General features: G+C 38.7%; 2 protein-coding genes across 7 annotated transcripts in view; both read left to right on the top strand.

Annotated features, from left to right (window-relative positions):
• Positions 1-2298: 2298 nt before the first annotated feature.
• Positions 2299-24660, top strand: part of LOC309478089 (myomegalin-like) — a 41909-nt gene continuing 19547 nt past the window's right edge. For 3 of the 6 annotated variants that reach the window (XM_082141544.1, XM_082141545.1, XM_082141540.1), the window contains exons 1-30: positions 2299-2510; positions 5875-5933; positions 6422-6471; positions 8725-8835; positions 9470-9546; positions 11890-12007; positions 12097-12278; positions 12373-12514; positions 12634-12687; positions 15998-16132; positions 16350-16469; positions 16634-16726; positions 16890-17108; positions 17451-17621; positions 17706-17816; positions 18016-18153; positions 18287-18466; positions 18561-18755; positions 18879-19070; positions 19210-19342; positions 19491-19630; positions 19718-19834; positions 20027-20173; positions 20276-20388; positions 20478-20617; positions 23113-23244; positions 23375-23484; positions 23567-23698; positions 24222-24287; positions 24433-24608. In XM_082141544.1, the coding sequence (XP_081997670.1) occupies positions 2458-2510; positions 5875-5933; positions 6422-6471; positions 8725-8835; positions 9470-9546; positions 11890-12007; positions 12097-12278; positions 12373-12514; positions 12634-12687; positions 15998-16132; positions 16350-16469; positions 16634-16726; positions 16890-17108; positions 17451-17621; positions 17706-17816; positions 18016-18153; positions 18287-18466; positions 18561-18755; positions 18879-19070; positions 19210-19342; positions 19491-19630; positions 19718-19834; positions 20027-20173; positions 20276-20388; positions 20478-20617; positions 23113-23244; positions 23375-23484; positions 23567-23698; positions 24222-24287; positions 24433-24608 (3806 nt within the window). In that variant the 5' untranslated portion in view covers positions 2299-2457. Of the gene's footprint in view, positions 2511-2551; positions 3755-5874; positions 5934-6421; positions 6472-8724; positions 8836-9469; positions 9547-11889; positions 12008-12096; positions 12279-12372; positions 12515-12633; positions 12688-15997; positions 16133-16349; positions 16470-16633; positions 16727-16889; positions 17109-17450; positions 17622-17705; positions 17817-18015; positions 18154-18286; positions 18467-18560; positions 18756-18878; positions 19071-19209; positions 19343-19490; positions 19631-19717; positions 19835-20026; positions 20174-20275; positions 20389-20477; positions 20618-23112; positions 23245-23374; positions 23485-23566; positions 23699-24221; positions 24288-24432; positions 24609-24660 lie in introns of those variants that run through there. The other 3 variants (XM_082141541.1, XM_082141543.1, XM_082141542.1) reach the window with 3 other exon arrangements.
• On the top strand, positions 14234-15991 carry LOC309478155 (uncharacterized protein). Its single transcript, XM_082141743.1, has one exon. It carries the CDS (start codon positions 14788-14790, stop codon positions 15883-15885), a length of 1098 nt encoding a protein of 365 aa, XP_081997869.1. The 5' UTR covers positions 14234-14787; the 3' UTR covers positions 15886-15991.

The following is a 24660-nucleotide window of genomic DNA, read 5'->3' as shown; positions in this document are numbered from 1 at the left end:
AATAAAGGTTCTTTATTGGCATTGATGGTTCCATGAAGAACCTTAAACATCAGTGGAACATTTCTATTTCACAAAAGGTTATTTATGGTGGATTTTTTTTTTTAGATTATTAAAATGTTCTTCACAGTATAAAAAAAGGTTCTTATAACATACCATTGAAAGGTTATTTGGTGATCCAGAATGGTTCTTCTGTAGCATCGCTGCACAAACCTCTTTTTGGAACCATTATACCAGGAGTGGTTGATTATGATTTTACTTTTCTAACTTTAGTTAGTGTGTACTGTTGCTGTTTGAGCATAAACAACATCTGCAAAGTTACAATGCTCAAAGTTCAAAGCAAAGGGAGATATTTGCTTTTAAAGAAATTGCTTTTTAAGGACTACAACAAACGGCTGGTAGAGACGACAAGACATTCCTACCGGGTTAGTGACATCACCAACTCTAAAATTTACATAAACCCCGCCCCCTGAACACGATTTATAGATTATCAAGACAGAATATGCTAATCAATGACTAGAAGATAACTACACATCAGCTACATAAATTCATCAACTAACCATTCAGAAATGTCCTGTTGCTTCTACATGTTGTCACTTCTTGAGTCTCTCCATCATTGTCTGACTCCGGTTTGAACATAAAAGGCTAAAAGTTTTTGAAATTTTCAGTGCATGTCTATGTGAGTGCAAGCTGTTGTAGCTCCGCCCCCTGTGCCGGGAGCAGCAGCTCATTTGCATTTAAAGGAACAGACACAAAATGGTTTGTTTTTGCTCACCCTCAAACATTGACAATTTTAACATGCTATATACAAATATCTGTGGGGTATTTTGAGCTAAAACTTCACATACACACTCTGGGGACATCAGAGACTTATTTTACATCTTGTGAAAAGGGCATTATACCACCCCTTTAAGAGTGTATGTATTGAAATAATAAAAATGATATATTTTCATACATTGAATAATTATTAAGTAAAAAATCAAACATCAATTTTAAACATCATCAGAAAACTGTTTTACTAGCTCATCTCTTGTTATTGTCTGCTTAAGATGAATGTATGAATATACTGATGAATGTATGAATATACTGATGAATGTAGTCTATTCCTCATTTGTAAGTTGCTTTGGATAAAATATATTTTTTATTTAACATTTTTATTAAGAGGTGATTCATTCGTGAAGCATTTGAAATACTTAGGAACAACATGAGTAATAATTCACTTCTCACATGCATTTACATTTCAGACATTTAGCTAACACTCTTATCCAGAGAAGAAGGCAAGAGTGTTTCTCTTACGCAGTGAAGCCCACATAACCACAGACACACATTTCACAAAAACACACACACAGAGACATCCAAACCACACATTTTCCATTTAGCACACAGGGTTTTGTTCATCAGTAGATGGGGACTTTCCATTACCGCAGTTTCTATTCTATAGGCTACTACATCTATCCGGTACCCCTAAACTTGAACCTCACATAAACCTTTCTGCATGTTTACATTTTCATTATGGATTATTATTTAGTGTGTTTATTCCTTAGTTGGTCCCCCAAAAAACTGACACTTTTGGTTGGTTTTCAAAAGGTATTCAAACTTTCTAGCCTAATATATGGCTGTTGTAGAAAGGTGGTATAAATGTAACTTTTTTTTATCGTTATCATCTAACATGTTCAATTATTTACATGTAAAAAAAAAACTAAAAAACAACAACATGTATTTGTTTGTAAATAAGATGAAATAATATTTAATAAGATCGTTGTCTGTTGAAGCTCTTCTGATTCTGTATTTAGTGTCTGCTGCCGATAGATGGCAGCAGATAGTCTATTTACAAAAAACCTTTACCATCTCTGCCTTTACGTTTGCACTTTGCACTTGCTTGCATGGAAACATTATTAATAAAAATATATACAAAACTAGATGAAACACACACATTACATTTTTAAATGCCCCTAATGTTCTCTGTACTGCTACTGCTTTTGATTCTTTTTATTTTTTTTTATCATTTTTTCAATCTTCATTAGAATGTGATCAAAAATAAACTCACTCCTATATAAGTTTAAAGTTTATTAATTCAACAAATAATGTCTTATTAACGGATGATTTAAATGTTATTCCAAATCATGTACAGTTACTGTTCGGTGGTATGTTACAATTTACTTGAAAGCCAATAACAGTGAAGCAGAGGCGGTCTAATCGACCCAATCTGTCCAATCATGTGAGGAGATGATCTAATTAATATTTATGAGCTCTCTCCGTCGCCGCAGCGTAATGTCGTAAACCAAACTTTGAGCGAGCGCGCACGGTGATGTCACGTATTTTAAAATGGCGGTTCCAACGTCTGCTTTGAAATTACATCCATAATCTACCGCTCATAATTCAAAAATATCACAACGGACGTCATGTTTTGAGAGAAATACTGTTCACAGATAAAACAAGACACTGTTATTTTGATCCAGAATGGATTCTGTGGTCGGAGAGGATCAAACGCTCCCGTTTGACATCAATCTGAGGTGAAGCGGTTTATTTTTTTTCCATTTCTGTCAGAGTCTGTCAGGTAGCGTTAGCATGTTAGCTTGAAGGGAAACATGTAAATTAAGCACAACAATAATTTTCTTATTCTGTTTATTCAACATTAGAATTTCAAAATGTTTACCTGTAATCACCTCGACAAAGATATGAGCTAATGTTAACCACTGTGAGCTTGTTATGAATATGTTCCTATTGCTGCACATTAATAAACCGATATAACGTTACATTTATCTTATATCTGTAACGTTACTTCATGTAACCGCTGATATAGTTGGTGAATACGATTTTTATTCTGTATTTTCTCAGAAATTATGCATTGATGCTTTTGTTATCAATTCTGACAGTTAATGTGCATTCTTGACAGCTTCTGATCTTGTCTGGTTCAGTTTAAATTCATAAATGATTATGGTAATAATATGTGTGTATACTTATGAATGTTTATTATTTTACATTGACATTTTGTGTTTAATTTGAGTAGTCTTATCCAGCTTTTGTGGTATTACTATGTTGTTTGTCTTAGTTTGGCTCATAGCCCCCGTGTTAAAAAACAAAACACATGATCCTCTTAGTTAAATATAGCAGGGACTTGATCTCCAAAGCATCTGGGCACACGAGGCTGTTTTTTTTACATTGTTTACTATGTTCAGGAGTCAAATGCATGTTAAAAATACCTTGGACAGTGTGTACGGGCACAATCCATGGTCAACAAACCTTGACAGGAGGGATCATTAGATCATTAAAATGGACTAACGTTAACAACATTTTGTAAATGCAAGTGCAATGCATTAAATATAGTTGTCTGCATTAAATAGTTTTTTAGTATGCATTAAATAAAAGTGCTTGTAGTAAATACAGTCATATGCATTGAATGCAATGCAACCAGACGAGAAGAGTGTACTGGTTTATTTAGTTTACTGGTGCACAGAATGCAATTAATGCATTGTTGCATATAGTTTCTTAAGTTCTCTGAAGTGGCACAAGTTGTGTTGTTGAGAAATGATGAGAGAGAGAGAGAGAGAGAGAGAGAGAGAGAGAGAGAGAGAGAGAGAGACTGGCTTGTTATGAGTTGTGAGTTGATCATGCGCTGTCAAAGAAGAAAACACACTGCTTCCTTCCTGGATTATACACACACATATAGCGGAAAAGCGCTCTTGTTTATTATCTGACACACTGATCTCTGTCTTTTGCTTTTCTGTGGCCATGTGACCATGAAGGACTGATGTAGGTAGGTTATTATTACACTGTTACACCTGTGCTGCTTGTGTATAGAGTTAGTGCTGTAGATGTGTAGATTTGCATTAGATCATTCTTATGGTGCTTAAATTCAGAGATCACACTTTGCCAAGTTCAGGAGGTCTTTAATGGGTAAGAGTTGAAGGACTCTTGGGTTTGATTGTCAAGTTCGAGATCAGTCTATCTATGCTGTCCTGATGGTTGTGTCACTTTTATAAACCAGCTGGTGAGCCTGTGGGGGGAAACACAAGATGAAAGCTGATATCAGTCTGCTGCCTTTATTCCCTGACATCTGATAGGAGCTTTTAACCAATTCAGATATGTTTCTGAAACTCTGACTCATATGTAAAGCCTATGAAACAGTTTTGTGATAGTTTGTGGCTAGCTCAATGCTAACAGTGCAGGAAAACGTGAGAAGAGGAAGTTGTTTGGCTGTGATGTGTTGTGTTGTGGAGCGGCTGAAGGTTGTGCATCCGTTTGACTCCATCCTCAAAATACTGTTACAATAAATAATAGACAATGTCATAGACCAGGTGTGTTTCTTTAAACTCTGCAGGACAGGACCGAGCTCGGAGAGCCCTGTCATAGACAATAATAGACAATGTCATAGACCAGGTGTGTTTCTTTAAACTCTGCAGGACAGGACCGAGCTCGGAGAGCCCTGTCATAGACAATAATAGACACAGTTTGCACTGTTGAGCAGATTTTCACATGAATGTGTGATTTTAATGATTGAGTGCTATATGAATATTATGGAAGTTGTTATATTTTTAGTCTACATTTTTGTTTCTGTTACTGTTATGTATGTACACACAAATAGGATGTAATGGTCATTTGTGGGTTGTGTTGGGGTTTTGTCAGTGGCTGATGCTGATATGTACTTTTTTACACATTTTCTTGCTGATTAGAGAGAAAATTCAGCTGAATGGTTTTGATAATTGATTCTTCAGTATCTGATTATTTAGTAAAATCATAATATATGTACTGTTGCTATTTATTGTTTTAGTATAACAATTAGGCTATTTATTATTATTGTTTCAAGAAGTAAAAATTGTTTGTCGGTTATCTGCCACCAACAACATCAAAATGATCATTATGATATGTGTCAAAATATAAATTTTGGTCAATCTCAATTTTTTAAACATGGTAAAATCTGTGCTACACTGTTTTAATACATTTTAATAAACAAACATGCATGGGTCTGAAGATAATATGAACTTTTTGTGTGACAGTTTAATTTCTGCATACATTTACACGCAAATTTATATAATATAGACTTATTTATATGATATAATGCAACTTAATAATAGCAGACATATGATTATTTTTACATTTAATTTTTTCAGAATGTTATTTTTACAAAGAATTATGCATTATCCATTGAGAATGCTGTTGGTACAATTTTGGAACTGACAAACGGTACATGTGTTAATCCAGAAATGCCAATAATCTCAATAATCCCAAATAAAGGCCTGTAAATTGGTCTGGTTTCATAAGAAATTCAAGAATGCATCAGATTTGACGTGTGAGGCTCTTCTGTTTGACGGCTGCTCAGTCTTATGTAAGTTCAGTGTACCGAGTTTCCTAATGGGCTTGCCTTAGGTCTGAACGACTGTCTGATGAGTGAAGGGGATTGAACTTGTTAGGAAGCCAAGAGTCACAGCAAATACACACACACACACACACACAACATAAAGATGCTGTGATCTGTACATTCACATTAGTTTCAGACAGCCTGCTTACATCATGCTCTCGCTTGTAGCCAGCGCTGCACTTTAAAGTTATGATAACACACACACATTGTTTCTGCTCCTGTTCCCAGCCTTGAGGTTGGATTATGAATAGCATCCATTCCACAGACAAATGCACCGTCCATTCTTTCACTGTTTGTGCGTGTTTTCATGAGCTGGATAGTAAAGTAGAATAGGCTAGAGAATGACGCTTCAGTATTCAAGTGTAACCGCTGGATATTTGCACCTGTTTCATAGATGAATGCTGACAGGTTTGTGATTTGTTGTGATTTCAGTGTATTTTTCTTGCTGTTTTACTTTTGTCTCTGTGTTTGTGTAACTTATATTTGTCGTTGTGTGTGTGTGTGTGTTTATATTGCAGTATTTCCAGACTGCCAGAGTCTCTGAGCAGCAGCAACTTCAGCATGGACAACATAACAGGTAGACATTTCCTCATATCTTTTTAATATAATCCATTGAGCACCACATGACTAGGGCTGGGTATCGCCATCTACCTCACGATTGATATCACAATTCAATACATCACGATATTGAATCGGATTCATTCTCTCTTGTTCCTTAAGAAGTGATTTAGATGTGTACACTTTAGCACATTTAGGACTATATACTCTGTTGAGTTCTAGAGACTGTTGTGTAAAAGAATGAGATGAAAAGCAGCAGATATTTTGTTCCTCCCTCCAGCCTTTTACCTTTTAAATCTGTTATGAAAACACACACGGTCTCACACGCTTGTTGTATTTCTTCTCTGAAGTCCAAACCACATGGTCATAATCAGATTTTCATCAAAGGTTGAAATACTCTGAAAATAACAAATAAGACACACAATGATCATTTCTGGAGCGAACAGAAGCTTGCTTGTTTTATTCGTCTGTCTGTTGTCTTGTCATCTGCAACGCCTCTGTTTCCAGGACAGAGGATGTCTCCATCCAAAGCTCTGAACATGAAAGATTACGAGAACGTAAGTAACAGCAAACCTGAACATTTCTTGAATCTCTTGAATTGAATCAGAATGTTTGGTTTTGTTTGTTTTCTTATAAGTGTGCCTACAATGCCAAAAATTATGTCTTGATAGACAGCTCACAAGGTTTTGAAACAGCCATTGAGTGTGCTTATATTCATCATTCTTACATGATTATTTTTAATAAGCAGCAGTTTTTCTTTTCATCTGTGACGGTGTAGTTAAAGCAAAACCAAATCCACACATTTAGAATTTTCTTTATTTCCGTTTATCATGTTTAGTGTTATTTAAGCTTACTCAATGTGCACGCCTGTTTATGTTTTGACGTCACAACTGGAGGTATTCAAATCACAAAACGTCTAAATCAAACAGTTTTCTTGCATTTTTTGTTTATTGATTTGGATCTAAACCCTTAAAACGAGTTTGAATAAGAAATAATTGTGTGTAAACATTCTCATTGTTATCAGTTTAAGTGCCTTTCTTACTTGTTGATGATTTTGAACTTCATTTTAATAGGTCAGCATGCAACTATTTTGGTTTCTTTGGCATTCATGATATTCTGGTATAGAATGTCTGCCTGTCCATTTAAGGAAAGGGGTTTATTTCTTTGTACTGAGATAAAGATCTTTGTGCATTCCTATGTGTGTGTGTGTGTGTGTGTGTGTGTCTGAGAGAGAGAGAGAGAAAGTGTGTTTGTGTGCTGTAGAAACACAGAGACCTTTCAGAAGAAGGTACAACTGCCCATCACTGTGGTGTTTGTGGTTATTCCTGACTCCATTTGTATTCCTTTCTTTCCCTTCCCCCTATTTCTGCCCCAGATGTTGAAGTGAAAAACGCTCTGAGTACAATGACGCACAGTTCACTGCCCTCCCTGGCAGTGTCTTACACACACACTCATGCCAACCCTCATTACTGACACACACTCATTACTCTCTTTTAGCTCTCGTCCCCTCCTTCCACATTCCCCTTTCTCGCTCTTTTTCTGCAATTCAGTTATTTGAAGAACAGCTCTGCTCATGTTTATTCATCAATGAGTCTGAGTTTTGTAAGGAGGGAAGCACTGAATATTCAGAAAGGTTCAGTGTGAAGGGATGGTTCAGGCAGAATAAAAATTCTGATGGAGATTTTCTCCATTTCATTGTTGTTCAGTCTGGTTTTGTGAACTGGATCATTTAAAAGATCTGACACACTTGTTCATGAATCTAACATCACTACGATGAACCATGAGAGCTGTGGTATATGTTAAAATTGTGTAAATTCTATGGCTGTAATCAACCAAAGAAAATCTTGGTCGACTGAAGTCCTGAAATTTTCGACTAAAAATTACGTTAGGAAAAAAAACTTTAAATTAATTAGCTGCGCACTGTGCGCAGTATTTGGTAGCCTTGTTGTCCGCCTAAATGAATTATAAATAAACATAAACTAGTAGGGTATTTGCAGTATATTAAATCGTTTTTTACCTAATTATTTTGCACTGAAATGAGTCTGACACTCGAGTCTGTCGGTTCTGACAGCGTTGCATCACGTGCAACTGCGCAATATCATAGCCTATGATTTCCGAAAGTAGTACTATGTTGTCAACTAGTGATATCATCACAAGAACTTTTGAGGAATATGCAACATAATTTAGACAATTGTTTTTGTCATATGTATTATAATAACTGACAGACACTATCATTTCAGCCGCTCTGTGCAGCCGCTCTGTGGAGCTCAGCTTCGCGGCTGAGACATGAATAGACTATTAACTTTAAAAAAAATGCTACCACACTGCCGATGCCTTTGTTGACATGGTAGAAGAGGACTGACTGACTAGTATGAATTAAACGCTCTCACAATTAAATAAATAATATTCAGCAAACCTTCTAGTAGCCTACTTTCTTCAATCTGTCTCTTCTCCAGTGGGTTGGGCTAATCCAAAAGAAGTGAAAACAAGGGGGGTGTTCTGAAGACAGACTGTTACCTGTGAAACAGGGGTGCTCTGAAAACACCCCCATTAGCAATTAGTGCTTTCCACCTGATGAAATGAACGCGGCAAAAAATCGACCAATCAGAATTTTGGTCGAGCCAGAACGTATCGCCCAAATAATCGACTAATCGACTGGGAGATTACAGCCCTAGTAAATTCCAGTTTGCTCCTTGAAATTTTCCAGAACTACTGCTTAAGTAAAAGATTAGGGTACATTTTCTCCTTGTTTGTATTTTCTGTGTATGTATAAGGAATATTTTGAGTAATTTTCTGTGTTTCCCTTACAGCAAATCACAGCTCTGAAAAAGGAAAACTTTAACTTGAAGCTCAGGATCTATTTTCTGGAAGAACGTGTGCAGCAGAAATGTGACGACTCCACAGAGGACATTTACAAAACGGTTACTGACGCACACTGTCACAAACACACATGTGCACAAACATGACATAGATCTAATGGTGGAAGTACCCCCTTTTTGGCGTGTTTGCATCGCAGGAACTGGGAATGATTTTAGTTCTAGGAACGCCTTTTGGCTAATTAAATTAGTTCCTTCTTCAGAGTAGGGTCTAACTCATCACAATGGGAACTACCAGTGACATAAGTGTACGCTGATTGGCAGATTATAGGCTAGATATTTACTCCTCGAACTAACTCTATGAACATGGAAAACAGTGATAGATGGATCTCTCAACCTTTATGCTAAGCCAAGGAGGAAATCCAACACAACTAACCTAACATGATTATGTTCTTCTGCTCAGCTAGCGACATTGGGCATCAACCACATAGCAAACGCTAAAACTTTTTCATATACTATCTAGGCTACTTTCTTTGTATAACAGTTCTATCTAATAAAGTATTATAGATAGAATATGTAGATAGAAAAATCTGTTCTCGAGGAACCACCCTAGTGGCTAGTTCCTATAACTAAGTTCCTATAACTACCCAGTGAGAAAGAGGCTAATGATGCCAGTAGTTATATGCACAGTGACCTTATTTTGTTGATTTGTAAGTAACTTTTAAATCTGTGTGTGTAGAACATTGAGCTGAAAGTGGAGGTGGAGTCAATGAAACGAGATCTGGCTGAGAAACAGGAACTGCTGGTGTCTGCATCGTAAGTCTAGTTTACATGTTCACTTCCTATTTTTACTAATTATCCATCCTAACTTGGTGCGACATGATACAGCATCAAGCAATAAAACCTATTTCTTCTTTGTTCTTCTTGTTGCTTGTCTGTCCTAACCAATCATGACATGTGATAAGACATTTTGTCTCTTGGTTCCAGTTTTTGACAGATTACAGTGTTTCTCATACATTGATTCATCTCTGGCGGCCGGAAAATATATTTAAACTTCTCATAATAACATATAAGGTCAATAAGCGCGATAAGGCTTTGGGTCCTTTATCAAAAGACTGTGTGTTTGCGCCGCACATAGAGAAGTGCTCACTTCGCTCACGTGATCAGCTCCGCGTCTCAGTTCACAGTGAATGAATGCAGTGAACTCCATCTGTGCATGTGCTAAGCTTGCATTTGGGAATGCAGTTACGCATTATTACAGGATTTCACTAGATTTGTAATGAGATGCGTTTGTAAACTAGTTTTCCGCCAAAATAAAAGCTTGGCTGCAGTTTCCGTCAAAATAAAAGCTCACGGGTTTATCTCTTGCATGTATAAAAATTAGGACAAAACTAATTATGAAAGTTTCTTGAATTTTTTTGTGCAATTGTTTTACAATATATGGCTATTACTGTCATAGGAATAGGAATAATATTATATTATTAGTAGTATTATGTAGTGCAATGTAGATTGAGACACTATATCACAACTAAAAGGAGGTTTGAGTCCCATTTAAAGTTCAGGTACAAGTCAACACTGATTTTGTTAAAAAAAATTCAACAGATTAATGAATTTAACTTACTTGGGAATGGATTGTGAAGTGTAGCTCCGCCCATATTCAAATCGAATCAGTCCAAAATCCTATTCCACATAGCCATTAAAGGAGCATTTCACCCATGGGAACATTGATCTTTATTGAAAGTGGGTCATATATGTAGTCGAAATGTAAAATAAATTTTGAATTTGGTGCCTTCTTGACTGAGGAAAAAAAGAAAGTAACTTCAGGACGCATTTGTATGAAAGACAACAACTCCCACAATGCACCACATTGCACAGATGCGCAAGCCACTCCCACTAATCCAGAACAGCATATGAATCACTCATCCGTCTATAAGGCTAGCTACCACCGGAGCTTGAAATTCATTTCACACCAAATGTCTAACGTTAGTTAGTTGGCGAACTCATTAGTGAATTACTCCTCATTTGTATTTCTTTCGAAGTGGTGAATTATTGCATGGTAACGTTACCGGGATGTTCAGTCAGATGCGGTGCGAAACTAGGATGGTTCACAACACAAACGTCCGTGTCCTCGTCTGATTCTGAGATTTCGTCCAGGAGAAATTGGCATCGTTTAAATTCTTCGCAGCAGACGGACTCTATCTCTGTGTTCGTAGTTGCATAGTGAGATCACCGGCGCCACCAGTCCGCCCCCAGCTCGAGCCAGTCTGGGCTTCTCGTCCGCGACAGGCAGGTCTTCTGCCTCGGCTGCTCTTCGCTATGCGGCTTGTAAAGGTAGCCACAAACACCTGATTCGAGCATCAGACTTCCGAAATCCTCTTCTTCTACATCATATTGAGTAACGTTACCCTCCGCTATTGTCATATCTTCACAGCTGGCTCCACAGTGGCTGTTAGCTTAGCTTCCAAACAAGATGGAGGATATTACTTTTAGTTTCAGAAAGTGAAGTCCCACCCACTGATCTGTAATAGGCCTGTAGCGTGAGCGGGTCCCGCCCCCTGGAATAATGAGGAGCTAGTGTTTGAAGTCTCTATACTTTTCAATGAAATGTGACTTCCTGCTTATTATGACGCAAAATGATGATTTTTACGTCATAATAAGCAGGAAGTAAAACACTTAAATCCTTATTTCTCCCATCTCAGGGGAAAATTAATGAAAAATCCACGTTTATTATAATATATGACTGGGTTTCTAACAATACAAAGCTTAATGCAAATGGGTGAAGTGTCCCTTTAAACATCAAATTGTTTTGATTGGCTGTAATTTCATTACCAAGTGGCAATATTTTGCTTTACGTGGGACAGAAAAATAAGTATTTTGTCATATTCATTTCAGTTTATTTTACTGAAATGGCATTTAATATAATTTTTTTTACAATAATGTGCAAAGTGATTAAAACATGTCAAACTATAAACAGACCCAAATCTCCTAGCATTTGAAAATTGTATAAACTACAAAAATGTTGTCAGTGATGAAATTAACATTGCACTCTGGAAACACTTGGTTATGACTAATTTGGGCTTTCAGGTCAAATATTTGCAATTGAGAACATGTAAACGGCATTATGACACAGATCATAATGGCATGTGTTTGTGTGTGTAGGAAAGCACTAGAGAGTTTAGCCAGTCGAGGTGTTGGTGATGATGGCAGAGAGAAGATGCACAGAGAAATGGACTCACTCAGAGAAGCATTCAACACTCGGATTCAAGAGCTGGAGGAGGTAAAACAAACCCCATGATTTTTGTAGCAAATGGTTGAAAATATGTTTTTCATCTTTAGTCATTTCCATGGCTTTCTCTTTTTTTGCAGTCTCTGCGAGCTGCCCAAGAGGAACTGGAAAGCATGGCCACCATTGCTGAACAGGAGAAGGTGAAAAATATTGAATTGGAGAAAAAGCAACAGGCCGCCAACCAATCAGGGCCCTCAGATAATTCAGGCTCCACCCCTGAACGGCTCAGAGAGCTCCAGCAAGCCCTTCAGGAGAAGGAGAGGTGATCAAGAAAGAAATTAAAGTACTAAAAGACAATTTATTCATTAACAAAGTGAAACTTTTAGTTCTGAAAATCCCTGATATGTTTTCCTCAGTGTTATTGAGCAACTGCAGGTGACACTCAAAGATCAAGATGCAATGATTGGAGAGCTTCGGAAGAATGACCCGCACCAGCCAATAGGAGAGCAGATGACACAGCTGAACTCCCTGATTGGCCAAAAAGACAGTCAGCTACAGGTTAGTCTCTTAGTTTTGTAAAGCACAACAGTGGCTTTCTTACACCAATGTTTATGCTATCTCAAAGGCACATCACAAACACTTGAGTGATGATGTTTTGTGTATTTTTGTTTTTACAGGTCCTTAGAGAAGAACTAGACCATGGGAGAGAAAATGCAGAAAGGGACAAACAGGTAAGCAGACAGCTACCAGTAATGAGTGCGTGTATAGAGTAAAACTTACTTGTAAGCAAGCCAGCATGATGATGTGAATTATTGGGCGGCATGTTACTAGCTATTTCTTACTTGACACAAAATTGTCGTAAAGGGAGAAAGTGGCCTTTGAAAGCTGAATCATCCTTTGAGTAGCATTCATGTTTCAGGATTTATTATAGACATTTGTGCACTCATGAGCATAATAGTTTAAATCTACCTCTTTAAAAGATTGGTCCCTGATCCACCCTTAGAAATCTCTATAAAATTATTATTAAAAATCCGACCTTGTAATTAAATATGACTGGAAAGATCAAAGAGTGTGGGAGCCCTGTAGAAGGGCAGTGTGCTAAGCTGGATTAGCAGGTTGGCAGCAGTCTGTGTCTGTTGCAAATGAAAACTCAAACATCAAAACTGAAAAGTGAATTGTTTTTAAAGCTAGGGTGTTGTAGGTGGTTGCCAAAGTGTTGCTGTAAAGTTGTTTATGAGGTTTATGAGTGATTTTTAGCCAGTTTAGTCATTGCTAGATGGTTGTTAAGTGTTCTGGCCCAAGTCTGAAGACTCCAACCTCAAGTCCTTGTGATCTTTTGATCTCTAGATATGGCTCAGATTGGTGAAAAGTAATAACCTCTCCTCAAACCACACAATTTTAAGATGTCATTCATGTCTGTAGCACAGCACGAGTTATGCACCGAAGTTGAATTCTTAGGGTTTGTTGTTCAGATTATCAAAAATACTAATATACTGTTTCATGCTTGTGTTTCATGCTAACATTTAGGGCCGGGAATCTTTAGGCACCTCACTTTCCAATCCTGATTCCGGGAGTCCATATTTTTCCTATTGATTAGTTTACCGGCTTTAAATCTTAAGTTTATTTAGTAATTTTTTTATTTAATTACTTGTGTAATTATAAGTACTAAAATATAAAAAATTAAAAAAATTATTAAAACAATTCTATGTAAAGACTAAATAAGATTTTTCAACTAAATATGGTTTCAAAACATACAAGAAAATTGTACGTAATAAAAAGGAACAAAAAAAACACATTAAGCAAAAAACAAAGAGTGCTTTCAGCATTAAAGAGGGCTTTAAGGAGGCTATCTGAACGTTTTTTTCTCTCTTTCTCAGCATTATTGCTTTTTGTTTATTATTCTTGATGACATTCATAATAAGCATAAGCTACATTCACTCTAATGCACAGATCAATTTTGATATATCAGATGTTCTGTCTGTTTAATACCTTAAGACATAACTTTGTTTAGATTAATTTTGCATTATAAACGCATGAGATGCAAGTGCATTTTACTGCTTTCACTGAGTTATGCACAGCCGATGTCACAAGCGCTGTTCAACACACACACACACACACACACACACACACACACACACACACACACACACACACACACACACACACACACAGCCGATGTCACAAGCGCTGTTCAACACACACACACACACACACACACACACACACACACACACACACACACACACACAGCCGATGTCACAAGCGCTGTTCAACACACACACACACACACACACACACACACACACACACACACACACACACACACACACACACAAAGCACAGGTGAGCATTTAAAAGCAGACATCTGTCAGTAAGTGAGTGTCATGTATTAATGCTGCATTCTGCCTTTGTTGAGCATTTGGAAGAAAAAACATTGAAATATTGGTCAGGGGAAACCACCCCTACTAACATGTTCCAGCGTGACCTGTAGCATCCCCAAGGCATGGCATGAACATCAGTGGCCCAAATACAACTCTTCTCATCAGACACCCGCTGAGAGGATTACTCTCCGTGTGTGTGTGTGTGTGTGTTAGCAGACGTTGTGCACATCACTCAAAGGATTTCCTGTGTGTGTTTGTGGATTAGAGGGTCTAAATCTGTGTGTGGGCAGAGCACAGTTAGTTCAGTGCTGAGCGAGGTGGACAGAGAGACTCAGAGGAAGATGGATGGAACGATATCATGTGTAAAGATCAGAGAGCTTTGCGATGCCATGTTTTTGAAGTGTGTTTATTTGTCAGTGGTATCAGAGTTTTAGTGTTCATCTGGTGAACATGCGTGACCCATGCCGTGTATGCGGCGTATGCGTGCAGGGCGGTCAGTGTCGTTGGTTGTTCAGTGCATGTGGCCGTCTGAGGCTGGCAGTGGTCCTCTCTCATGTGTTGGGTGTGGAGTTGCATCGGGACGGTCACAGTGAGTTTCTCTGCGGGAAATGCGTGTTCTTGCTCGAGCGTGTCGTGCAATGCGATGTCGCCCTTGAACAACTGCAAAAAGCACAAGCTGCTCAGCTGCAGCGGCTACAGAAGGAGAGAGATGGGCTGAAAACGCAAATCACTAACAAATACAGACAACATAACCCAACCAAACTAGGGGGAAACGCATCACAGAAACCTCTCAAACAGGAAGTTCAGACTGGAGCAGGTTTACATAGTCCAAAACAGCTGCAATGCATCCAGCGACCTCAACCAAAGCAGCGGCAAGCGTGGGCTGATAACATACAGGATCCTTCAAGAAGAAGTCAAGGGCTTGTTGCTGTGGGTACGGTCGGTGATGGCCAACAGGAGAAGTTCAAAGGTCGATTAAGGAGGTGTGTGAGCCTTGAGCCTCTTAGTAGAACAGATCGCTCGCAACGTTCAAAATCAAATTCGTGTTCACGTCAGAGCAGTGACACGCGTTCTAGAACAACCGTTGGGCCGGGAGCCCGACCTCGTTCTCTTAGTCGAGACTACCTGGACGTCGTGCATAAGAAGAGCACTCTGATATCACGCTCAGCTTCCCTCCAATCAGTGGCCCTGGAGCAGCATGACCATGCCCTCATCAGTGCATCACCCTTCAGACGGTCACTGAGAAACTCAACCCCCGGAACCGTAGAAACGACCACGGTGCTGTTTGATATACTTCAGCTCCTGAAGAGTGTGCAAGGAGTGCGGCCCGTCCCACGCTGCAATGGGAGCAAGATTCCAGTACTGAAACATCCACAGTACACACGTGGAAATGCCCACAGGAATGTGTCATGGAAATCGAGGATGGAGACAAGTCTGAGAGAGATGGAGGAGGAATTTAATGATGATTACACACCTCTCAAACAGGAGGTACACCCCTCATACACTGGCTGTGAGATTTTGATGACCCTCTGCTTACTCAAACAGTAGAGTACGACATAACAACATGCCTAGAACATTAAGGGCAATGAATTCTATTACTATTCTCAACAGCCTTGTTTTTGTTCGTCTCAAATTAAAAGTGCTTTTATGTGTGTTACAGGTGTTAGTTGAAAGGCAGAATGAGCTGAGCAGATTGGAGCAGAAGACCAGACAGCTGACTGAAGAACTGAACATGGCCAAGAGCGGCAGCCAGACACTCAAACACACGCTAGAAGAAACCGAGAGCGAAAAGAAGGTAAAAACAAATTCTCTCTGCATACACATGCAAACTACAGGCCTCAAAAATTGACATTAGCCATTTTAATATGGCCGGTAAAGTTATGACAAATGATTTTCTGGCATTTTAGAAATAGGTTCTGTACATGCATGACCTCTAAACTGAAAATTGTCATTAAACTAACAGCAAAGGATACATATGTGTTAGTCTGATTGGCTTCCCTTCTGTGTTTCAGGCTCTTTCTGATGAGCTTCAGGAGAGAGAGATCGAGCTGGCTGCAGAGAAGAAGAACTCTTTAAAACGAGACAAAACCATCCAGGGCCTCAGTCTAGTTCTCAAAGAGAAGGAAAAAGAAGTACGACTCAGTCAAACATTGACACTGATTCCATATTGTATTTGAAAATGATCTCAAATAACATAATTTTCCCTTAAATTTTGATGTCAATCAAATTTGACAACAAAAGCTATCATAAAATGCTATTTTATCTCTATTTCTCTTTCTTTCTGTCTCTCGTTTAGATTGAAGATTTATCCGGTGATCTTGAAGAGAAGGATCAGGCTCTGGCTAAGGCTCGAGAGGCCCTTCATAAAGCCAAATTACAGAAATATCAGGCATGTAGCTCATGTGTTATGGCTCACTTTTGAGTAAAGACTCTAATCTTTGAATTAGCAGTTGTTTGACAGCTGGAGCTACCGTCATGCTACTTAGTTACTCGTATAGGAGTCTGTGAAGGGTTTGTTTTGTGTGTGTATTACATTCTTCTGTGTGTTCCAGGGGGCTGAAGACCAGCAGTCTCTTCTCCTGGAGCAGCAGGCTGAGTTGTCACGGCTCCAGGCGGAGGCGCACTCGTCGCTGCTGGAAGCCCAGAGGCTGCAGCGTGTGCTCGCCAGTAGAGATTCAGAACTCTCCCTCCTTCGGCAGGCCAGACTGCAGCTGGAACAAGAGCTGGAGCAACTACAGCAACAGAAGAAGAAGGGAGACAAGGATACTAACGTGAGTAACACAAACACATGCAGAAACAGGAAACATTGTTTATACTCTATAAGAAAACGGTTGGAAATATTATAAGTTTTTTTATTGCTGTATCGCCCATTTCTATAAACATCGCAAAATTTGACACAAGCTACATAACGGTATCAAAACATTGCAATAAACAGCAATATTTAACTAAAGATTTCTTACAATACAAAGAAGAATTGGTTAATTGGTTAATTGCATAAAAAACAATCAGCAAAACCATTTTGCTAAAATGATTTAGAAATTTTAATGCTAAAATAAAATCTTTTAATAATTTGAAAATGTTTAAATTTTTTTGCTCTCTTTTGTTAACTACAGGATCTTCAGAACCAGTTGAAGAAGCTAAACGGCATTTTGGCTGATAGAGAGAACACTCTAGAACAGCAGCGTCTAGAACAGCAAGAACAGAACCGTGCTTCTGAACAAAAACTACAGAACACTATAGAACGACTTACGGCCAGCCTGAATCATAAAGACCAGCAGCTGCAGGTATACACACACACACACACACACAAACACACAGTTTGCACACAACACCTCTCTGCCCTCATTCACTCCAGACTGTATTAACAGGACTATATGAACATGATTAGAGATTTGGAAAAGAACAGAACCCAGGAGGAAGGGGATCCCATGGTCGCTAAACTGAGAACACGACTAAAGGAGAAAGAGAAAGCACTTGAGGTTTGTGTCTCTTCATTTATTGTTTTTGTATTTATAAGGAAGTCTTAAAAGTACAGTACGAGAAAGGTGGGTGGTGATACGTTAATGATTTGAGTTTCTGATGTCAGAAATATGTTTCTCTGCCAGTGTCAATCCAGATATCACAATATTGATCACAAGACTCAACATTTTGTGTGTGTGTTTTCTTTTTTGTGTGCAGAAAGCATTGGATGATAAGTTTGCAGCCATGGAGGAGAAAGAAAATGAGATCCATTTGCTGCAGCTGAGTTTGAGAGAGAAAGAGAGAGAAGTGGAACGTCTCAACAACCTGCTCTCACACAACGCGGAGACCATTAACGTAAGTGTGTGAAAAAGAGAGTCATTTTGTCACATGATTTCCTAACTTTCCTTAACATCTGATAGGGTGTTGGGCTAATGTGGAATCAGATGCTAATGGTTTCTTTTCTTTGTGTGTGTGTGTGTGTGTGTAGAGTTTTGATGCTCTCATAAAGGAGAGAGATCTTGAACTGCAGCAGCTGTTGAACTCACTGAAGAATCTTCAGAGGTGTAAAGACGAGACTGAAGAAAATCTTCAGAGAGCTCTGAGAGAGAAGGATGCCATTATACAACACTTAAAACAAGCACTGGACAACAAAACAAGAGACATGGAGGTACACACACTTTCACACTACAGTTTTTTTTTTATGCTGGCCCAAGTCAGAGTTTGGTTGGTGTGAAAGTGTTTTTTTCAAATTCACTTTGCAGGACATGGCCAATAGAGTTCTGAGCCAGTCAGAGTCTCAGGGTCGTGACCTTGCAGAGCAGATGAGTCAAAGGTTAAAGGTCACAGAGGCAATGCTATCAGAGGCGGTGAAGGACAGAGAGAGACTAGTGACTGAGAACCAGACCGCTGTGGAAAATCTGCTGGCCACCATCAGCAGCAAAGACCAGCTTATGAGGGTACTGCATACATACACTTACACTAATGCTTGATACATGCATTTATGAGCATAATTTCCTGTCACTCTACATGTAGGCAGGAATAAATGTCTTAAGCTCTTGACTTTGTTTCTGTCTTTGCAGGAGAGTGTGGAGCGTCACCTACAGGCTCTAAATGGTAGTGCAGCTGAGTTGCAGGATCTGCGCAAGCAGTTGGCAGACGCGCAGATGCAGCTCAGAAACGCACAGAGACTGAATGCCACAGCATCACAGGAGGGACACCTAGAGAGCGCTGAACTCCGTTCAATGTTGGCTGAGAAGGACTCCCTCATCAATGTGAGACTTTGACCTGTAATCTTTTGATTGCAAGGCTGCTTAGATTGATCGCTTGGTCCGAACGCTCTAGTCATAAGATAGTCATGTTGTGGTAGAAAATGTATGTAAAATGTGAGGTGATGTTCTGTTGGTTTTATAGAAGTTGCTAGAGCGTGGACAGGACAAAGATCGGATCCTGTTGGAAATGAAGATGGGTGAAGCTCCGCCCCCTCAGGTGCTGGAGCTCAGACAGACCATTGAGGTGTTACAAGAGAAACTTGAGGAAAGAGAAGGTGAGAGCGTGTTTCTACTGTAAGAATACAAGTTTTAGAGTAAAGGTGCACTGATGTGTAAGATTTGTACCCAGTAATTGTCAGCAATGTATCATTCATCCCTAACTTAAATTATATGTAGACCTATTCTTTGTGTGTGTGTTTGTAGCTGAGCTGAGCAGGCGAAACAGTGAGGAAACGCTGAACATTACTACAGTCAGTAAGAAATCAGTGGTAGTTTTGAAGAAAGAGCTCACAGAGAAAACAGAAGCTCTTAACGCAGCACTGAAGAGAGAGAACCAGCTCAAGGTCTTTTTTTTTGTGTCTTATGAATGTGTGGAATTTGTGTGTTTCAACGTATGAAACTTTTAGAGTAACTGTGTGTGTTTGTGACAGATTTCTCTAGCAGAGCTTCAGTCCATAGTCTCAGAACTGAAGGCAAGATTAGAGGGACAGTCAGCCAATATCGAGTCCCTAACATCGACACTCAAAACTAAAGAAGAAATCATTACTGTAAGTGTAAATTACACATGCATAAACACAAAATATACCCTCACTGCCTTGAAGATAAAGATCGGAACTATTGAAAATCCCAGAATGCAATAGAAGGTTTCCTGAAGAAAAAGGGTTTCCCTACCTACCATGAGCTATGAGGTTATATTACAGTACATTTTCCATCTGATTTTGTGGAGTGGTTCTCTGTAGGAGCTGCACCAGAATTTGTCTCAGAGAGGGGACAGCCGTCTGCCTCTGACCCGGGATCAAGCCTCCCAACTGGGTGAGAGTGAATTCAGCATGTCCTCCCTCCCTCAGAGAGAAAGAACCATAATTGGAGGAGATCACCAACAACAGGTACAAAAGTACACAAACACTGTTCATGCGTGAACAGGTATTCAGCTTCTTAAGCTGATATGCGTTAGCATCTCTAATTTTGGTTTCCTTCTGATTTTGTAGGATGCTGCATCTCTATCTGATTTGCTGACTGAGCAGGTGAAGTTAAATCGAGCTCTGAGAGCTGAACAACATCTCTACTCCGACCTCATCAGAGCTGTCAAAGAGCATGACAGGTGTGTGTGTGACACCTGAAAGGTTGTATAAGTTGTAATGTGATGTTGAAACCTGCATTTTAATAATGTTTTATGTTGTCTTGTTTCAGTGTTGAGAGGCTGCAGGCACTGCAGTTGGAGCTCACAGCTGTTTCACTCCTCAGACAGCAGCTAGAAAGTGGCGTCCAGATGAACACGGAGCTGAGAGATCAGCTAGAGAAAGAGATCCAGAGAGCCAAACAGAGAGAAGGTGCAGTACAGCCAGAGAGTGCTGACAACCAATCAGATCTCATGCTTTAAATATAGTCACCCAAAATACCAAACAGAGAGTCAGAACCTTTTAGTTTGTCCAGGCAGCAATGATGCAGGGCTAAAGCCAGTCAAAGGCTTTGGCTTGACTTTCTGTGTGGCTTTTATATATCAGCCCTGCCTCTGGTGTAAAGCTGAACACACAATAACATCACATCCAGATTCTACATCATCCATCTCCACATAACTGTCCTTTTTTATTCATATGAAAGCTTGCATTTCTCTTTCTTCTCATATGCTTGTATGTTTGTTTCTGTTTTTCAACTTTCTTTGTCCTTTTTGGACATTTTTTTCCTGCCATCCTCTGTGCTTTTTTCATCAGTTCATCTGTTTTTTTTTCTGTCTGTTTGTTGCTCTGTTCATTCATTCTTTCATTCATTCATCTGTGATGTTATTTATTTATAGAAAAAATATTCTTTCTAATAAAAGTGTTTTAACTGTCTGTGTGGCTCATCAACACTAAAACACTACTAAATTCACCCCACCCTGCCTCTGCACACATATATGCCTTCACTTATTCAGACTGTTTATTTATTTGTAAACGTATATATTTGTATAAACATATACAAGATATATACAAATACTAATGAGAAACTTTCCTATCCACTAACCTTCAAAACGGTCATTACATCCTCATATGCTCACTTTATTCTTGTAAGTTCATGCGTTTTCATATAAACAGTGTTGAATGGCACTGAATGCTGAAAAAAAAAAAAAACCTGAATGCCCTGGTCTGTGTTTCTGCTCTGTTTACCTATAATCCTCTTGTGCCCATCTGCCTTGTGGGATAGTTGCCATTGCGATGCCCTCTCTAACCATCAGGGGATAAAAAACAAAAACACCTACAGGTTTAGATTTTGTATGCGAGTGTATCAGGAAAAAATCTTTATTTGATCATTTTAAAGGGATAGTTTACACAAAAACCCAAAAGTTCACCCACATAAATTAAGATATTTTGAAAAATGTTAGTAACCAAACAGTTGAAAAAAAATCTATGGAAGTCAATGGGGCCCATCAACTGTTTATCAACAAAATAACTTCTTTTGTGTTCAGCAGAAGAAAGAAATTCATACAGGTTTGGAACAACATTTGGGGGTGAGTAAATGATGACAGAATTTTCCTTTTTGGGTGAACTATCCCATTAACTTGTTCATTCCCACTACATAGTTTTGAATTTGATCCAAATTGAATTTGTTTTATTCTATTTGTCTGTCATCTCTCTGCGCACACTCACAAAACTGAAACAAATGCACCCGATTAATTTCCTCCCAACCCAGGTCTCACTGTAGCTCTCTACTCACAATGTAGTTTGTATGCTTGGAGGTAGAGATGCACCTATTTATCGGCAAAGTAGCATGAAAAAGGCCGATATAACAAACCAATGGTTTATTAATTAACTGTCTGAAGGCACTGAGCTGTATAATGTCTGTTGTTAAATAATTAAATACTTGCTAAAACAAAATGAAACGCATACAAAATACAGCAGGGCTCGACAATAAGGTCGTCATGGTGTCTTTGTGAATGTTTTTTTCACACAAAATTATATCAAAATCCCCGTCTTGGTGAGTATCCCTTTGAACATAGTCTGTTCTTGAATTAATGTCTTGAATTAACGCAGATAGTTGAGAAATAAAACGCTTGTGTAACAGTATCCATGCAACTAAAAATGGCAGCAGCCTAATAGTCCTGCTTCGCTGCTGTCTGTTTTAATGGTAATCAAATAACAAAAGACAAAAAGTCACTCACTACTCTTGACTAAACTTTTGTAACTTTAGTAAGGATTAATGTAAATTTAATTTATACAATGAAGAATAGATTTTACATTTGATTTCTTTATTTCTGTACCTGAAAACTAAACTAAACTAAATATGCAGAGAATATCAGAGCCATGATTAATGCAAATAATATGCTATTGCACAAATTCGGTTTGTCATATCCTGATTATGCACACTCCCATTCTCCTTATAATATCTTGTGTTTTGTTTTCTCAGCTGTCCTATAAATAATACAAAGGCCAAACATTTTTTTTGTAAATATTAGGGTGATGCACATTCATGAAATATATAGTGTTTGCAATGCCACTAACTGAATGTGTATATATACGTGTGTGCAGGTTTTCATGAAATATATAGTGTTTGCAATGCCACTGACTGAATGTGTATATATACGTGTGTGCAGGTTTTCATGAAATATATAGTGTTTGCAATGCCACTAACTGAATGTGTATATATACGTGTGTGCAGGTTTTCATGAAATATATAGTGTTTGCAATGCCACTAACTGAATGTGTATATATACGTGTGTGCAGGTTTTCATGAAATATATAGTGTTTGCAATGCCACTAACTGAATGTGTATATATACGTGTGTGCAGGTTTTCATGAAATATATAGTGTTTGCAATGCCACTAACTGAATGTGTATATACATGTGTGCAGGTTCGAACCCTTCAGAGTTAGAGAGCATGCGTGACGCACTGGAGGAAGCTCAGCGCTGGAACACTTCTCTTCAAGCACGACTAGGGCAGATCCAGAACCGAGGAGGAGGGGTTGGACAGGCCAACGATTCTGGTACGTATATACCCATTTATATAATTTGCCCATTATTTAATTAAATTAGTTTTGTTAGTTCATTACTGAGTATTAGGCCTTTGAACTCATCGTTATATGATCTATATGCTAATTAATCTGATGATTTTAGTGGACACGCTGAGTTTGATTGGCGAGCAGACGTCCTATATGAGTATATGTGTGGGGGAGGGGCCAGAGGAGGAGCTCCAGCACTTGACTGTAGAACAACTCAGAATAAAGGTGCGTGCCTAACCAATAAGTACTACTTTTGTCAAACAAAGTTTGATGATTATTTAAATTTGCATTTTACTCTCACTTTCAGGTCTTAGAGCTCCAGGCAGTAAATGCCGAACTACAGAAGAGGGTGGTACTGATGGAGAATGACATTAAGGGTAACGATCTAAGAGACTCTCAGAAAGAACCAGACCTTATCAACCTCTCAACACCTACCAAGGTATTAAAGTCTTAGAAATGCATTTTCCGGTAATTGTTTCGTAATTTGGAATATGTTTGTGCAAAGCTGAAATTTGTTTTGATGCCATTGTGAAAGCAGGAATCTTCTGATTTTGCACTTTCGTGTTCCGTTTATGATTGACCTCATGTCTGTAGATGAGTTTCTAGTTACTAACATTAGTAAGCTGTAGGTTAGGCTTTTAATAGAAGTTAGTGTCTGTAACATGTCTGCTGAATGGGTGTTTATGCATGTGTCCGCGGTAGTTTATTCTCCCTCTAGTTCTCTCTTTTTCCTCTTTCTCTCTTTTTTTCTCTCTCTCTCTCTCTCTGTCTCTCTTTTGTCTCTCTCTTCCGTCCCCGCTAACCCCTGTTATCTCCTCTCTCTGTCCTTCTGGCTTATTTTCTTACCCATGATCACCTGCAGCCACCCATCCTACCGTTACTGTGTGATTTCTTTATATTCTGTTCCATTATGGCATTTTGTGTTGTTAAGTCATGTGTCACCAAACATCCCATTACTGTAGCAACCACAGAGAGAGCAGCCACCTACCGCTAAAGATGATGCAAGACTAATGCCTCCAAACATGAAGGTAAGAGACAGAATCAGTCTGTTTTGTATTAATCTACTGTTATCTTGATCTTCAGCTCTGAATTTTACTTTTGCACTCATCTGGAAACCTCACAGTGGTCTTGTTTTTGTATTTAATGTTGTCCCGTGTGTTGTTGATCTCTAAGGAGATATGTGATGAGGGAGATCGTTCTCCAGAAGATTCCAGTGAAAGTAATCAGCAATCACCGAGAGAGCAAGGTGCAGTACCACCCATGTCCAGATTCCTCAGGGACGAATCTGAAACAGCAGAATTACAAACGCTTCTCACAGACTGTGAGGCGGAGTCAGTCTCTCAACTCAGGTATGTTCAGGCTAACTAGGTATTCACACAGTAGCTTTGGTTTTTATATCAA

Source organism: Leuciscus leuciscus (genome assembly GCF_965113295.1).
Source record: "Leuciscus leuciscus genome assembly, chromosome: 16".
In the NCBI taxonomy this organism is placed as follows: Eukaryota; Metazoa; Chordata; class Actinopteri; order Cypriniformes; family Leuciscidae; genus Leuciscus; species Leuciscus leuciscus.
This window is presented reverse-complemented; position numbering and strand designations above follow the sequence as displayed.